The 18,503-nt window shown below is 35.5% G+C and overlaps 1 protein-coding gene across 1 annotated transcript in view; it reads left to right on the top strand.

Moving 5' to 3' along the window:
* LOC121376104 (vascular endothelial growth factor receptor kdr-like) overlaps positions 1 to 18,503 on the top strand; it is a 69,872-nt gene that overhangs the window by 44,866 nt on the left and 6,503 nt on the right. The window contains exons 6-21 of the mRNA XM_041503898.1: positions 507 to 696; positions 2,215 to 2,377; positions 3,029 to 3,153; positions 4,134 to 4,424; positions 5,688 to 5,982; positions 6,943 to 7,073; positions 7,611 to 7,794; positions 9,626 to 9,732; positions 9,978 to 10,099; positions 10,496 to 10,625; positions 12,684 to 12,788; positions 13,665 to 13,784; positions 14,763 to 15,040; positions 15,913 to 16,035; positions 17,116 to 17,186; positions 18,356 to 18,396. Coding sequence (XP_041359832.1) covers positions 507 to 696; positions 2,215 to 2,377; positions 3,029 to 3,153; positions 4,134 to 4,424; positions 5,688 to 5,982; positions 6,943 to 7,073; positions 7,611 to 7,794; positions 9,626 to 9,732; positions 9,978 to 10,099; positions 10,496 to 10,625; positions 12,684 to 12,788; positions 13,665 to 13,784; positions 14,763 to 15,040; positions 15,913 to 16,035; positions 17,116 to 17,186; positions 18,356 to 18,396 — 2,476 coding nt within the window. The remainder of the gene's footprint in view (positions 1 to 506; positions 697 to 2,214; positions 2,378 to 3,028; positions 3,154 to 4,133; positions 4,425 to 5,687; positions 5,983 to 6,942; positions 7,074 to 7,610; positions 7,795 to 9,625; positions 9,733 to 9,977; positions 10,100 to 10,495; positions 10,626 to 12,683; positions 12,789 to 13,664; positions 13,785 to 14,762; positions 15,041 to 15,912; positions 16,036 to 17,115; positions 17,187 to 18,355; positions 18,397 to 18,503) is intronic.

Raw genomic sequence — 18,503 nt, 5'->3', positions numbered from 1 at the left:
ATCTCATAACCCCAGGAGAAATGTCACCATTTTGGTAAAATATCTCATAACCCTAGAAGAAATGTCACCATTTTGGTAAAATATCTCATAACCCCAGGAGAAATGTCACCATTTTGGTCAAATATCTCATAACCCCAGGAGAAATGTCACCGTTTTGGTCAAATATCTCATAACCCCAGAAGAAATATCACCATTTTGGTCAAATATCTCATAACCCCAGAAGAAATGTCACCATTTTGGTAAAATATCTCATAACCCCAGAAGAAATGTCACCATTTTGGTAAAATATCTCATAACCCCAGAAGAAATATCACCGTTTTGGTCAAATATCTCATAACCCCAGAAGAAATGTCACCATTTTGGTAAAATATCTCATAACCCCAGAAGAAATATCACCGTTTTGGTCAAATATTTCATAACCCCAGAAGAAATGTCACCATTTTGGTTTACCAAGAAATGGTCTTAATGATATGTATTTTTGACTGCTTCTGTACCATTCATTTCAGTCTGCCAAGAATCACTATCTGAGCAAAGTGGAGAGAATTCCAGTGAAGGGTTCCTACTACGTGTATGATATTTTGTCCCAGCGTCTTCACATCCGATCTGCAACCTTGGAAGACGCCGGTGTGTACCGATGTATTATCGAATCTCACAGTGGACAGTCGAAATATGCAGAACAAACTATCTACGTTTATTGTAAGTAGTGATTAATGTCTTTCAACAAACTTTAATTGGGATTTTGGGATTTTTTTTTTTTTTTAGTCCTCTACCAGTCCAACGTGTATTGCTTTAGCAGTACTCTCAGAATGCTTGTTAGTCCCCAACCGGTCCAACCGAATGGGACTATAGGTTTCATCTCTGTACTTCTGTCTGTCCATCGGTCCATCCATCTGTCTGTCCATCTGTCCATCCATCCGTCTTTCCCACATATAGTTTTCCGGATGTTTTTTTTTTTAATTTGACTTTCAGGGCGATTTACCCATTTTTTGACAGAGTTATGGCCCTTGAACTTAGGAGATATGAAAATTAGTCTTTCGGATTTTTTTACCCAGAAGGTCTTGATATATTGAGCAATTTTGTGTATAGCTTTATCATGTACAGTTACAGAACAAGTTCGATGTTCATGGCAATTTACCTATTTTCGACGAAGTTATGGCCCTTGAACTTATGGGATATGAAAAAAATTGTGCTGGATTTTTGATTTGCAATGCCTGAAGACATTGAGATGAAATTTTGTATATAGCTTTATCATGTACTGTTACTGATCAAGTTTCATGGTGATTTATCCACTGTTCACAGAGATATGGCCCTTGAATTTAGGAGATTAAACAAAGTGTTGGGCCTGGTAGGGGACATGCATTGCTTCAGCAGTACTCTCAAAATGCTTGTTCAATTTAGGATTATGTACAAAAGGCCAATCACTGGTTTTTGTCTTACCATGGTGGAGTAAAAAGGCAAAATATACTATTAGATATTTCGATGGCGGCAGTATTATATATAAAGTTTAACAATAACATTTAGTGTTGAGATCAGTTTCTCACAAAGTATGAGTCCTAGATCAGTGAAACTTGGTTTAAAGTTGCACCTACGGATCATTGGGCACTGAAATATTTATTGTGGGCGAGAAATTTAATTCCTGCGAATTCTTGTTATACTGGACAGCTCGCCAGTTATGGTTCAAGCACGCTATTAATGGTACACATCCCAGTTACCTAGGCTGTCTATCCACAGAGGTTTAAAGGGACATTCCTAAGTTTGCTGCAATTTTTAAGATGTTATCGACTAACAAAGCCTTTTTAACGATTGTAATTACATTTTTCTGCATAAAATATTAGTGGCTGTATATTAAACATGTTTCTGATCGTTCTAATATTTGTACTAGATTAAATTTCATTTTACTTCCTAAAATATATTTTTTCGTACGTATGAAATTATTTGAAGACAAAATCCAGTTTGGGCTTCTTACAAATATTAAGACGACCAGAAACACATTGAATATACAGACACTGATATTCTAAACAAGAAAATGTATTTAATATGCAAGTTTAATCGTAGAAATATTTTATTAGTCGAAAACATCTTACAATGTAGCAAACTCAGGAATGTCCCTTTAAAGGCAGAACTTCTAGGGCATTTGTTTACCTTAGCTTACACTCCCGTTTTAAGTCTGTGAATTTCGTCAAATCCTGGTACGTGTTTATTTATCTGTTCTAGCAAAGACTTTTGTACATCTGAATCCATCATCCCCAACAGTGGTTGCTATTGAAGGACAAAACCTCGCCTTCCTCAGGGTGTCCATGAACGCTTTTCCAACTCCAACTATAGAGTGGTATTTTCGAGATGAGAAGCTAACACCAGGCCCCGATTACGTTTTTGAGTGAGTACGAAATAAGTTAAAGACACAGAACCTAGTTTCCTTCAGTGAAAATGGACACTAAGTTTAGTTAATCTACAAACGTGCAACACACATTTGGATAAGGTTATAACAGAGAGAAGATAAAATCTGTGATGTTTAAACATGGAAATATCGTTTGCAAAAAACTAGAGCTTGTTTCGATAACCATTACTTCTCAGACAAACATGCATTTTTAGAATTGTGAAAAATCATTTTTGGAGTTGCTAAAACCTGGATGACCAGAACAACTTCAGGTATACGAACATTAATATTCTAAATAATAAAATGTAAGTATTTCTAATTTATATTATTAAAAACGGGGCTTTAATAGTGAAAAATATGTTGTAGTGTTTAAAAACTAGGGTCTGTCACTTTAAAATGGCTTTCTATGAAGATGTTTATTAATTTGAAAAATGATGTTTATGTTATAAATATATATTTTCTTTACACTGTTCATTCTTCCTTTCTTTTTTCTTTCTTTCTGTATTTGTCCTGTTCTCTTTCTTTTTTCCATTTTTTTAAAACCAATCATTGGTTATTGTGTTACTATTTTATTGTTGAAGTTTCTGTAAAATTCATGCATGTCTGCTGCACTAAATCTAAAGATTGTGTTTTTGTTGTAATTCCTCCCAGGCAGGTGGAGCATGACGTGGCTCTCAACATAATTCTGCCGAAGACCTATCACAGTGGAAACTACACGGTTAAGGCCTACACCAGAGATATGAACTCCTCTGTCTCCATCGAACTTCAAGTTATGGGTATGTTTATGCAGTTTTAACTTGATTTATTTTGCTTATTTTCTAATTAAGGTTCAAGTATTCAGCGATTTAGGCTGTCTGTCCACAACAAAGATTAATGGTGAGAGAGGGAGTAGCCTCCGGTTGCAGTGTGGTTTTTGTATCCCTATCTAGATCAAGTGTTAAAATAACAACATCATAGGTTAGACACCAAATAGTTACAGTGCTGACGATATTGTTAAACAAACGTGATGAGTTAAAAGTTTCATTTTGTTTAGTGACACTGTTAGAGCATATTGATTTACTAATCATTGGGTTTTGGAATGAATGAATGTTTGTTTAACGACACCCCAGCACAAAAATACATATCGGCTATTGGGTGTCCTTGGATGCCAAATATTTGGTAAATCTGCCAAAACATTTTTCCATTAGTAGCAAGGAATTGTTTATATGCAATTTCTTCCAGAGACAGGTCTGCACATACCACAACCTTTAATATATCAGTCATGGGACATTGATTGGTAGGTGGAAACTCCTCCCCCCAATAAGTCCACTGAGGAGGTTCAAATCTACGACCCATATACTTCAGACAACTGCTCTCTCAGCTGAGCCAATTCCTGCCCCTGTTGTTAAACAAGGTTTGTTTTGTTTAACAACACCACTAGAGCACATTAATTTATTAATCATTGGCTGTTGGATGTCAAACATTTGATAATTTTGACATATAGTCTTAAGAGAGAAAACCCGCTACATTTTTCCCATCAGTCGCAAGGGATCTTTTATATGCACCATCACACAGACATGATAACACATACCACGGCCTTTGATATACCAACCGTAATGCACTGGCTGGAACAAGAAGTAGCTCAATGGGCCCACCAACGGGAATCGATCCCAAACTGACCGTGCATCAAGTGAATGCTTTACCACTGGGCTACGTCCGCTCCCTGTAATTAAACAAATACATTGTCATATATTTTTTTTTTTTCTTTTTCTTGTAGGCAGTCCAACAGTAACTGTGATGGCGTACCCCTTCTATCAGTTCTTCGAGGTCGACAAGATGTACAGTCTGACTTGTTCTGCTGGGGGCTGGCCCGCCTCCACCCTGTCCTGGCTGTTCAAGCCGTTCTCCTCCGTCAACTGTAGCACCGACTGCTGGCAGAACATCACTCACACGGAGAAGACGTTCAAGAGTGAACTCACTGTCACCGCCACCACATCCGGAACTTACAACTGTACGGCAACGAACCCATACGGAACCGATTATGACGAGCTGCCATTTATTGTGATCGGTTTGTATTTTGAGGATGAACTTATTTTTAAATTGCATATAAAGTATGTCATGTAGAAATATGTGAATGAAAATGAATTACAAATTGCACGGCAACAAGTTCATATGACACTGATTATGACGAGTTGCCATTTATTGTGATCAGTTTGTACATGTTTATACCAATTGAGGATGATATATTTTATATTGCTTATGGAGTATATCATGTAGAAATATGCAAAAATTAAATATTTCAGTGAAGTTATTACAACAAATCCATACGACGCAGACTATGACGAGCTGCCATTTATTGTGATCAGTTTGTACTTATTTATACAAATTAAGGATTGCATTTTTTATATTGCATATAGAGTTTATCATGTAGAAATATGTGAATGAAAATAAAATATTTGAGTGAAGTTGAATTTCAATACATTTGCCGAAAAGCAAATTCAGTTGTTATGATATTTACTAAAAAAAAAAAAAATCCTTTTTTTTTAAATTTTTTTTTTAAATTGAGTTATGTTTGGCCAATACAAGTTGAATTTAACTGCATATTTTGGAAACAAAATTTTGTAAATTGCTAACAATATTTTTATTTTGTTCCTGGTTTAACCTTAAAAACTATGACAGAGGATTACAGACTTGCTAATAATGTGAAATAGCCTTACATAAATTTCTCTTATCTAATTAAAACTGAAAATGTTAGTAGATCAATTCATCAATTGCAGATTTTTAAACACATTTTTATTAAAAAAACAAAATCTGATTAAAGTGACAGACCCTAGTTTTTAAACACTGAGGCATATTTTCACTATTAGAGCCGTTTTATGATCACTGAAATCAAACATTGCTAATATTCTATTGTTTAAATTATCCATTTCTACATGAGGCCAAGTGACAGCATATCGGACAAATTCTCAGAATTTTGACTTCGTAATAAATCCTGGTTGCCCACGACAGCATACATCTACCGTCCAATTTATCACGGAAATTAACCAATGGGAAAAAGGCTTATATGACAGATGTATTAGAATTAACGATATTTCACAGTTTCGCTGTCTTGTAACGTTATACAAATGTGTTACTGGTTTGTAACTTAACCAAACTTAGTGTCCATTTTTACGGGTTAAAACTAGGGTCAATGCCTTTAATTAAAGTATCAGGTTTCTACTGTTTGTTTAAAAACATTACTTCTATTTTTAGACAATTAGCTGTGACAAAATCATTTGCATGGTGAACCTTGAATTACTCGATGTTGATGATACATTTTTTTTCCATCCAGATTTGGATGCGACAATCTACAAGAATGGACTGGGGATCCTGCCCAGTGCGTACGACATTGTCAAGGGAGACCGACTCATTCTGGAGTGTCGTGCCAGTCTGTGGAAGTACAAATCGTTACAGCTGACCGGGTCGGGGCACACCACGGTTGGTTCGGTCATCGTCACCGATGACGAGACCACCATGGGCACGCCCACGCCTCCCACATACAACACAACCGACCAGGGCAACCGGTCCATCGTCATCGGCAACATCGTCACGCAGGCAGCCAGCAGGATTCAAGTCGTGTTCGAAAGGTTTGTGGGTTAACTCTCTTTATAATGATAGCTGATACCTTTTTCTTTATTTTGTCTACCTTCCTTTCTGTGGTGGTGAGACGTAGCCCAGTGGTTAAGCGCTCGCCTGATGCACGGTCAGTCTAGGATCGATTCCAGTCAGTGGACCCATTGCGCTATCTGGTATTTCAAAGGTGTGGTATGTGCTATCCTGTTTATGGGATGGTGTATATAAAACAGTGTTCGAAATAAGCACTTGTCCGTTTGTCCTGACAAGTGAAAATCTGCTCTGACAAGCAAAATGTACCTTGGTGGTTGTCCAGTGGGCAAGTGAAAATATTCAGTGTAGTTTAATTTTGAGCAATGAAAAGTATAGTCCTTGTACTTGAATAAAACAAACCATTTATTTGGAAATGTGAAAAGATCCTTTGCTATTAATGGAGAAATGTAGCGGGTTTCCTCTAAGACTATGTCAAAAATTACCAAGTGTTTGACATCCAATAGCCGATGATTAATCAATCAATGTGCTCGAGTGGTGTCGTTAAACAAAACAAACTATAATAATAAAAACAAAACACATCATAAGTGGCTCTATTAAGCAGTTATGTGTTTGAAATGTTTTGAAATTGGACACTGCATTTCATGCATTTGACAAATTTTAAACTGCAGTTCTTTTCCAAAATAATCTTTCTAAAAATTATTAAAAAGAATCCCTTAATCCAAGATTTCAGTGTATGTAATTTTACCCTTCATACCCTCTTGCAGAAACCCTAGCACCATTCTTGTATGTGTATTAATTTTGAAGAAATATCTTTATTTATATGGAGAATATGTATTTGTAGGCATATTGTTATAAATATGGCAATTCATGGAATAATACAATGTATTTTTTTTTTTAAACCTGAAAGTTACCTATCTACATTGCATAATATTTTTCTATTTAATGTTAGCTTTTTGTGTGGGTTTTTTTTATAATTCTAGGACGCAGTATTCTTTAGTGGCGAAGATGATAATTAATAACTTGAAGAACGAGGATGTTGGTTCCTATGCATGTAACGCCACTGACGAGTTAGGTGAATGGGAGGTGGTCACGTACGACCTCTCACTACAAGGTTAGGAAGCAGTTATGAGTTAGTACATCATAGGCATGTAACAAACCATTTACAGGCCTTTAATGTTAAAAAGCATTAATAAAACAGTTATGATTTTATTATGCGATGAGTATAAAAATATTATCTGAAATAATTGTGTTAAGAGTATGTTCTGAAAAACTAAATAATGACTTCAATGAATTTTCCTTCTTAAGGGACAAATAATAAAATTACATTGTGATTCTGCAATCCTACAAACAAATAGTTGTAAAATTTCTCAGAAAAGCTGTTTTTCGTTTACAGATTTACTTAAATACCATATGTAATATCTATTTTTATGTACATCTATTTAAACATGAAATATTTACTTTCAGGTTTCTTTTTGCATTTTTTATTTATCTACTTTAACATAAATACTTAAAGGTCAATATCTACATGTATTTTAATGTAATTATTTACTGATGTATAGAATATCTACTTTTACATATTTACTATAAAGTTCAATATCTTGCAGATTTTACTTCGAGATGGAGCATAAAGTCTTTGTGTTGTTTTCAGATATAATTCCACCATTTATTTCTGAGCAAACGTCGGGTCGTATTCGTGTAGCGGAGCTGGCATCACTGTCGCTGGAGTGTGTGGTGGGAGGTCACCCGGACCCAGCTCTATCCTGGTACAAAGACTCGGTCCTCGTACAGGAAAACAACACACTCAACATCAGTTTCTCTGTCGATCACTCACGGTACGTTTTTAACATCAATTTCTCTATCGATCACTCACAGTATATCACAGTATATTTTTAACGTCAGCTTCTCTGTCGAACACTCATGGTACGTTTTTAACATCAGTTTCTCTATCGATCACTCACAGTATATTTTTAACATCAGCTTCTCTGTCGAACACTCATGGTACGTTTTTAACATCAGTTTCTCTGTCGATCACTCGACGTATGTTTTTAACATCAATAGGTCTGCCATTTATGAGTGGTATATTTATTTCATTTATCACTGATATGTTTTTAGTACTGGGGTGTCATTAAACATTGATTACTTCATTTACTTACAGAAATCAACATGAAATCAACATGTATTTGTTTGACCTAGCATGTGTATGTGTACATTTAGGTTCAGCAGGTTGCAAAGGGTAAAAGGATTTACAGTATCCCATTTATGTATTATTTTCATTATAGCAGTGCAGAAAAATGGAAAATAGAAAGTAAGAAAGACGATAACAGACGTGAATTGTTACGACAAATTCAAACACTGATTAGTAACACTAGTGTCTTACATTTACAAGTTATGTTGCAATAACACATTCATGTTACGTTTCTGTTATTATTAATAGCTTTTATTTTCAATTTTTTTTTATTTATATTTAATTTACAAATTTGTTGACATTTGTTGATGTTCCATGTTTTCAAAAAAAATTCTTTAATTGTTATTACATGCATGCTTTGGACATTTATGTTGAATCTTTAAAAAAAAAAAAAATTAATTTTTATTTTTTTTTAATTCTGTTTTTGTGTGTGTGTGTGTGTGTGTGTGTGCAGATATGTGTGTGTGTGTGTGTATGTGTATGTGTAATTACTGGCCTCAACTTTACTTCTCTATATATCCATTAGTACAGAGTGAATGCAAATAATATGTTTTATCATTATGTGTTACAGTATGGTAGAGTGCTGTTCCTATGATAGATTATAATTGAAAATTGATAGCTTTGACTCCACTCATCTCATGATCGATTATAAATATTTATAATCGATTCTCACGGAAAATATTAACTGTAATTGTTCGTGCAGTTTAGATGATAGAATTGATGTAAATTATGCTGGGGTCTATGTTCACTTTTATTTGTGCGTAAACAAAACGATTTTTAATAGTTGGCAATTTGTAGGGTCTGTCCTGGGTAACACAACAATGGGTGTATAATCCTAATAATTCAAATCCTTTTTAAATCCATATAATTATAACTGATTGAATAATCGAAAGTTGATCAGTTGGTGCAAACCAATTATAACTGATGATCAATAATGAAATTCCAACTGATTCTCGGGGGTGGGGGGAGGATGTAGCCCAGTGGTACGGTGCTCACTCGATGTGCGGTCGATGTGGGATCAATCCCCGTCAGTGGGTCCATTGGGCTATTTCTTGTTCCAGCCAGTGCACCATGACTGGTATGTACTACCCTGTCTGTGGGATTGAGCATATAAAAGATCCTTTGCTGCTAATCGAAAAGAGTAGCCCATGAAGTGGCGACATTGGTTTCGTCTCTCAATATCTGTGTGGTTCTTGACCATATATCTGATGCCATATAACCATAAATAAAATGTGTTGAGTGCGTCGTTAAATAAAACATTTCTTTCTTTCTTTCCAACTGATTCCCAACACTGGTAACTTGTGTTCCAGAGATATTTTTACTAATTTGGATTTAGAGCCAATTTAATTTCAAATTTTAATCACAGAATAATTATGTTAATTTTACATTGTAATCATAGAATGTTTTAACATTTGATTTTACATTTAACACCAATTAAGCTTGGTTATGATTGATTTTTTTCTTGTTTTTGTTTCCAGATTAGTCATCGAGGAAGCTCAGATAGTGCATGCTGGGAACTACGTGTGTGAGGCTATTAATTATGGAGGAAGAGTACAAAGTACAAACATGACACTGCTTGTTGGAGGTACGGCCATTATAAAATAAATCCCAGATTTTTATCCCCACTTGCCCCAAGGATAAAAGCCTGCTTCCATTTTTATTTTTTTATTTTTTTTTCTGTCAAAAGAATTTAGTTTTTTTGCTCGATGTGTAGTATTTCCATTTTCCTGAAATATAAACAATGTCAAGAATATGCTTTAAACAGTCACTAAAGTCAATATATATTGTCATGTCGAAAAATAATTTGCTAATCAATTTGTTTTATTACAGATGAACCAGCGGCTGCCGGACTGACCCCAACACACATCGGCATCATCGTGGCCATCTTGTTTATCCTGATCATCGTCCTTATCATTGTCATTATTAAAGTTCGCAACTACAGGCTGGGATACGTACGTTTTGCAACTATAGTTTAATCACCATTATTTACTTGTCTATCATTACATCATTTCTGAGAAGATATTAAGTTTGTTTCTGTTGGAGAATATATCAGTTTTGTATTGCTGTCTCTTGATCAGTACTGATTGTCATTTGTAAAATACATCATGAATATGTCATTTTTGTTATATTTACTACAAAACTAAATTTTATTTCAGTTGAAATTCATGATGTACAAAATATTTCTTTAAATGGTCTCTATAACCAGTACCTCGTTCCAGCCAATGCACCACAATCCAGTAGCCGATGATTAATAAAGCAATGTGCTCTAGTGGTGTCGTTAAACAAAACAAACAAACGTTTACTAAGAAACCCAGTGTTAATGTTAAGTTACTGTGTGATGTTTTCAGCACAAGGAGCTGGAGCAGTATCTGATGCAGCCCAAGGGAGACTACAACCCCGACCTGCCCATCGACGAACAGACCACGTGCATCTCGTACGACCCCAAGTGGGAGTTCCCCAAAGACAGACTCAGACTTGGTAATAATTTCTAGACAAGATATCTGTATGATATAGCGTGCATCTCGTACGACCCCAAGTGGGAGTTCCCCAAAGACAGACTCAGACTTGGTAATAATGTCTAGACAAGATATCTGTGTCATATAACATGCATCTTGTATGACCCCAAGTGGGAGTTCCCCAAAGACAGACTCAGACTTGGTAATAATGTCTAGACAAGATATCTGTGTCATATAACATGCATCTTGTATGACCCCAAGTGGGAGTTCCCCAAAGACAGACTCAGACTTGGTAATAATGTCTAGACAAGATATCTGTGTCATATAACATGCATCTTGTATGACCCCAAGTGGGAGTTCCCCAAAGACAGACTCAGACTTGGTAATAATGTCTAGACAAGATATCTGTGTCATATAACATGCATCTTGTATGACCCCAAGTGGGAGTTCCCCAAAGACAGACTCAGACTTGGTAATAATTTCTAGACAAGATATCTGTGTCATATAACATGCATCTTGTATGACCCCAAGTGGGAGTTCCCCAAAGACAGACTCAGACTTGGTAATAATGTCTAGACAAGATATCTGTGTCATATAACATGCATCTTGTATGACCCCAAGTGGGAGTTCCCCAAAGACAGATTCAGACTTGGTAATAATTTCTAGACAAGATATCTGTGTCATATAACATGCATCTCGTATGACCCCAAGTGGGAGTTCCCCAAAGACACTCAGACTTGGTAATAATGTCTAGACAAGATATCTGTGTAATATAATGTCATATAAAACGTCGGTATAAAATTTAAAATACATTCGTAGTTAAAATATCTAGGGTTAATATTCATGACCGAAATTTCTAGGGTTATTGTCTGTCAAGTAGAATGTTTTTGTAGTTACTGTATGTAGGGTTAATATGGTGAGTGAAACATTCATTTGGTAGTTACATTATTTAGGGTTGGTTAATATGGCATTTAAAATAGAGTTAATATATGGCAAGTGAAATACAGTATCTTGGTGTAGTCTAGCATGTATACAACTCATTATACTATATCTAGGGTTAATATGACATTTAAAATAGAGTTAATATATGGCAAGTGAAATACAGTATCTTGGTGTAGTCTAGCATGTATACAACTCATTATACTATATCTAGGGTTAATATGACATTTAAAATAGAGTTAATATATGGCAAGTGAAATACAGTATCTTGGTGTAGTCTAGCATGTATACAACTCATTATACTATATCTAGGGTTAATATGACATTTAAAATAGAGTTAATATATGGCAAGTGAAATACAGTATCTTGGTGTAGTCTAGCATGTATACAACTCATTATACTATATCTAGGGTTAATATGACATTTAAAATAGAGTTAATATATGGCAAGTGAAATACAGTATCTTGGTGTAGTCTAGCATGTATACAACTCATTATACTATATCTAGGGTTAATATGACATTTAAAATAGAGTTAATATATGGCAAGTGAAATACAGTATCTTGGTGTAGTCTAGCATGTATACAACTCATTATACTATATCTAGGGTTAATATGACATTTAAAATAGAGTTAATATATGGCAAGTGAAATACAGTATCTTGGTGTAGTCTAGCATGTATACAACTCATTATACTATATCTAGGGTTAATATGACATTTAAAATAGAGTTAATATATGGCAAGTGAAATACAGTATCTTGGTGTAGTCTAGCATGTATACAACTCATTATACTATATCTAGGGTTAATATGGCAAGTGAAACATTTATTTGATGGTTAAAATATTTAGGGCTAATATGGCATTTAAAATAGAGTTAATACTGTATATGGCAAGTAAATATATATTAATAAAATATTCATGATAGCAATGGCTAGAGTTAACATGGCAAGTTACAATATTTTGGGTTTTATTTGTAAGGCTATTTTAGCATTATTGGTGATGTCTTAATTTTTCAAATAATTACACACAGTGTTATCGATTTATGCATAATTTAATTGATTAATTTTGCTTCTTGTTATATGAAACATAAAATTACTTATATCTTGATGGAATGATTTATTGGATGATGTTGATATTTCAGGAATGATTCTGGGACAGGGGGCGTTTGGCCGAGTGATGAGGGCGGAGTGTATTGGTATCGTCGATGGTGTTGATGTCACCACAGTTGCTGTCAAAATGGTTAAAGGTAGTGATCCCAAACTAGCTTAGTAACACAAACTTCAGTGGTTAGACTAGAATAATCACAATGGTGATAGTTCATAATCCTCTTTTTTACACACCCATTGGTGACAACACCATGCGTTATTTTTTATAACACAGTTGTTTACACACATACATGTGTTAACAATTTCAAGACATACAACTGGCTGCTCCTAGGTGATGACCAGGTCACCAGTTCCATGCATCCAATAAAAAAACAGCATGCTGGAAATTGATTACACTGTGATGTATAGTTACGGTGTTACTGATTGATTTTGTGAATGTAGAGACAAGGAACAAATGATGGCATTGTATTTTATCTGTATTATTGCTTTGTAGTTTATCTGTATCATTGCTTTGTTTCAGACTGTACAGACAAGGAACAGATGATGGCATTGTAGTTTACCTGTATCATTGCTTTGTTTCAGACTGTACAGACAAGGAACAGATGATGGCATTGTAGTTTACCTGTATCATTGCTTTGTTTCAGACTGTACAGACAAGGAACAGATGATGGCATTGTAGTTTATCTGTATCATTGCTTTGTTTCAGACTGTACAGACAAGGAACAGATGATGGCATTGTAGTTTATCTGTATCATTGCTTTGTTTCAGACTGTACAGACAAGGAACAGATGATGGCATTGTAGTTTATCTGTATCATTGCTTTGTTTCAGACTGTACAGACAAGGAACAGATAATGGCATTGTAGTTTATCTGTATCATTGCTTTGTTTCAGACTGTACAGACAAAGAACAGATGATGGCATTGTATTTTACCTGTATCATTGCTTTGTTTCAGACTGTACAGACAAGGAACAGATGATGGCATTGTATTTTACCTGTATCATTGCTTTGTTTCAGACTGTACAGACAAGGAACAAATGATGGCTCTGTACTCAGAATTGATGATTCTCATCCACATAGGCCAACATCTCAACATTGTCAACCTGCTAGGTGCCGTCACCAAGAACATTCGCTTTGGTATGATAACATCACTATTCACTTTGCTTAACGAGACAATTTCATGAATTATGAGCCTGATCTGTTAGAAAGATGAATACCTGGTGCATCAATACATATCGACAGTTTAACAAATGAAAATAAGTAATTGTAGTTTTATAAACAAATACAATTATTCCTACTAATCTGAGGCAGCCATCTTGTGTATTTCTGACCGACTCCACCCTCTCCAGCTTGTCTCAAAGTGACAGCATGACCAGTATTACATTAACTGCATTGTATGTACACAGTAAACCAATGCAGAAATTTAAGACAGTCTCTCTTCACTGCATCATTGTCGTTACTGTGAAATTGGTGTCGCCTTGAAAAACTTCATAAATGACGATTGAATAAAGTATTTAATAAGACATATTTTAATTTGTATTAACAGGACAAAATGAAGTTTTGATATTGTTCCTTTTGGTAAAAATCAAATTTAAAAAATGCATATGTTTGGGTAAATTTTTTTGTCAAATGTTATATTTTCAAGTATTAGCTTCATCTATACTCCATCCCATCCTTCTACAAAAATGTTTTTTGTAAATATACTGATGGAAAGAAATAAAGGATAACACAGATAGCAACAAGAAATAATGACTGCATCAAAAATCAATTGGTATTGTCAGAAGTTGACTGGGAACATATAGGCAGCACATTCAACACTACAGACATTCAATCCCACATTACAACTTGGTATGTAATACAGACATTACTATGTTAGTAGTGAATTAAATTTGGTCTACAATTCCATGTGTTCCCTTATTTCTTTTCATCAGTATAATTTAAGTTTACGTTAAAAAAAAATTAAAAGTGTTTTGGAAATAACAAAAAATCCACTCAGAAATAAATAACTTGTAGTAAATTTCATAGTATTGAAAAAAAAAACCCATTCCGTGTGATGAACTATAATTGTAAACTATGTTTTATAACTTTTAACATAAAATGTTTGTGTTTTTACAGGAGAGTTGTATGTGATAGTCGAGTACTGTCATTTTGGCAACCTGCGCCAGTACATGTTGAAACACAAGGACCACTTCAAGGACACGATGGATGACTATGTGGACCCAGCGGCCGAGAAACAGCGGGAAGCCCAGAGGGATAAAGCCAAGCCATACTATGTGAACAAGGCCACCCCCGGGACCAGCGCGGACCTCATTGGACCGCCACTCACCACCAAGAATCTCATCTGCTGGGGTTTCCAGGTGGCGCGAGGCATGGAATACCTAGCTGCTAAAAAGGTCAGGGTTTTTCATTATTATTTTTTTTTAACTTTTTTTTTTTTATTGGTTGCTTGATGTGTATGATATGTGATAGGTTGAAGGGTTGATCCCCCTTCATGAACCCATTGGGTTATTTTAAATTCCATATCAATTATCGAAAGTTTGTTTTGTGTTAATGACACCACTAGAGCACATTGATTATTAATCATCGGCTATTGGATGTCAAACATTTGGTATTTTTTACATATAGTCTAAGAGAGAAATTCCACCACATTTTTCCATTAGTAGCAAGGGATCTATTATATGCACCATCCCACAGACAGGATAGCATATACCACGGCCTTTGATATACCAGTCGTGGTGCACTGACTGCAATGAGAAATAGCCCAATGGGCCCACCGACGGGGATCGATCCCAAACTGACTGCGCATCAAGCGAGCGCTTTACCACTGGTCTACATCCCACCAATATCAATCATCGAGGCAGTTAATTGCAGCCAATAAGGTTGGGGTGGGTTAAATAGATGAAACAAATTACCTGGGCCTAGGTCCACGAAGCAATCTTAGTCCTAAGATCATCTTAAGTGCATAGCTACCGTATGCACTTAAGGTGATATTAGTGCTAAAATCGGTCCGTGGAACGGGACCCAGCTTATTATCATTATTTGGGGGTGGGGTATTTTTATATATGCACAAATGCATTTGGTACTACATCAGTTTGTTTTGTATAAAGAAACTGATTGATAAGCCTGTGTGTTTTACCCTACCACTAATTAAACTTCATTCCTTGCTTTCATGGCAGTGTTAACTCTTCCATCATTTGTTTATCAATTACTAGCAGCATATATGCTATATTTAGTGTGTGAGTTAAAGTTTCCCCTCTCCTTGTAGTACATCCATCGTGACCTGGCCGCGAGGAATGTGCTGCTGGCGGAGGACAACGTGGTGAAGATCTGCGACTTCGGCTTGTCCAAGGACTGCTATAAAGATGCAGAGTACAAGAAAAAAGGCGATGTAAGTCTATCTGTCTTTCTGTCTGTCAGGGTGTCTGTCTCTATTGGTCCATCCTTTGGCCGCCGGTCTGTGTGACTCTCTCTTTGTGTGTGTCTGTGTGTCTCTTTGTGTATGTGTGTGTGTGTCTGTCTGTCTGTCTGTCTATCTGTCTCTTTGTGTGTGTATGTATGTGTCTGTCTTGTGTGTCTGTCTCTATTGGTCAGTCCTTTGGCCGCCGGTCTGTGTGACTATCTGTGTGTGTGTGTGTGTATGTCTGTCTCTTTGTGTATGTGTATGTCTGTCTGTGTGTCTGTCTCTATTGGTCACTCCTTTGGCCGCCGGTCTGTGTGACTGTCTCTGTGTGTGTGTATGTCTGTCTCTTTGTGTATGTGTATGTGTATGTCTGTCTGTGTGTCTGTCTCTATTGGTCAGTCCTTTGGTCACCGGTCTGTATGACTGTCTCTTTGTGTGTGTGTGTGTGTCTGTCTGTCTTTGTGTGTGTCTCTATTGGTCAGTCCTTCAGCTGCCAGTCTGTGTTGTCTGAATATCTGTCAGTCTGTCAGTGTAATCATCTGTATCAAGAAATTTTTTAATTGGGACCTATGTTTTCAAGGCTGTCTTAGCGCTACGATATCATAAACCCATTGTAGGCTATCACGTCATTGCATGTGTTGTTGTGACATCATAGCCGACAGTTTGACAGTTTGAAAATCTCTAGCCTGGATAGATTAATTAATTCCAATATTAACCATGCACAATAAATTTAGATATATTATTTAATGGCGGTAAATCTATGAGTGTTTTTAGGTTAAATATAACATGTGATTTTTACTAGTACAGCACTGATGTTTGTGTGTTATTTAGGAATGGTAGAAGTAAAGTCTCTGTTTAAAACCACAAGTTTAAATGTTAACATCTTCAGGAGAAAACTAAACATAAAGGAATTAGGGAAACTCGTACAACACAGTAGTATTCAAGCTATGGGTTAGAGCAAGAGACTCGGTACCTGATTTTTGTGTATGCAGGTCTGTGTGATACTAGTAGTATCTGTGTTAATTTATTCTCTGATAAATATTTAATGTTAAGTTCCTCTTGTTGCAGGGTCCAGTTCCTGTCAAGTGGATGGCACTGGAGTCGTTTACTCACCGGGTTTATACAACCAAGAGTGACGTGTGAGTGATCTACCTGTATTCGGTTGGTCTTATCACTGTTGTAGGCACCACACTGTCAGTTCCCGTGTTGTTACTTTGTATAGCAACTTAATATTGTTAAAAAATGAGAGTTCACCTCTTTCTTTTGGTCAAATAATAATTAAATTTCCATTACGTTCATTACAACATAACGTCATCCCATTGGTTCAGACGTAGCAACAGGACTTTGTTCAGTTCTCGATGAACGTAAAAAAAATTACGTCGTCAGGGAATGTCATATCTGATGACGTCATTTTATATGGGCAAGTTGTCTTGTTGAGCGTTATTGTTTATGGACCAAAAGTAATTCAAAATAAAGAATGAAGTTTTAGTGCTATTATTAGCCTGTATGATTCAAATTTAATTATTAGTATTGTCTGTTATTTCTTTTATATTCATCTGGGTATGCAAAACAAAATTCATCCGCAAACATATGTGAGAACGATTCACACAGTTTGCGGATGAGTTTTTTGGTTCATACCCCGATGAACGTAAAAGAAATAACAGACAATCCTTAAATAAACATTGTGGTCTTTCTTTAACACTACATAACCCACTCACCCACTGACTAACATTTTATTCCCAAATTATAGACATATATACATATATAGTGTTTTCCCTAGCTTGTTTTAGCATGGTGCAGCACCATACCTCAGTAGTTTAGCACCATCTTGCCTTAATCAGCACCATTCTGCCCTGAGATTAAACAAGCCTTTTTCAGTAATTAATTCTAAAATTGCCTTTATAAAACACCAAAAAAGGTATTATTAATTAATAAAATATGCATTTTATATCTTTTGCCATTCATTTATTAAAGCAAGGACATAAATTACATTAATGTTTATTTCAATTAATTTTTGTGTATATTTAATGAAAAACAAGTGCCCTGAAAATGGTGAAAATGCCCCAAAAGTGTTTGGTCTACCATGCCTAGCCTAATTTCTAGGGAAATCACTAATATATTATGGTATTTAACGTTCTAATTCCTTGACACCAACCGTTCTTCCTTGTACTGTTCTTTAACAAATAAACTTCACTATTTCACTCTTTAATAACAGAGATAAAGATCACTTCCTAATTATTTAATAGTAAACACAAAGAAAACCATTGTTTTTCACTCAGTTCTTTAATAATAACTTTATTCTTTGTAGGTGGGCATTTGGTGTCTTCTTATGGGAGTTATTTTCACTTGGTGAGTTACAAATGTTTGGGGTTTTTTGTAGTCTCTTTTCATAACAGTTTTATTAATGACAAAAATATATTAATTTTTTGTTAGTTAATTTTGTAATTCCCTGTTGG

This window comes from Gigantopelta aegis, chromosome 6, assembly GCF_016097555.1.
Source record: "Gigantopelta aegis isolate Gae_Host chromosome 6, Gae_host_genome, whole genome shotgun sequence".
Taxonomy (NCBI): domain Eukaryota; kingdom Metazoa; phylum Mollusca; class Gastropoda; order Neomphalida; family Peltospiridae; genus Gigantopelta; species Gigantopelta aegis.
This window is presented reverse-complemented; position numbering and strand designations above follow the sequence as displayed.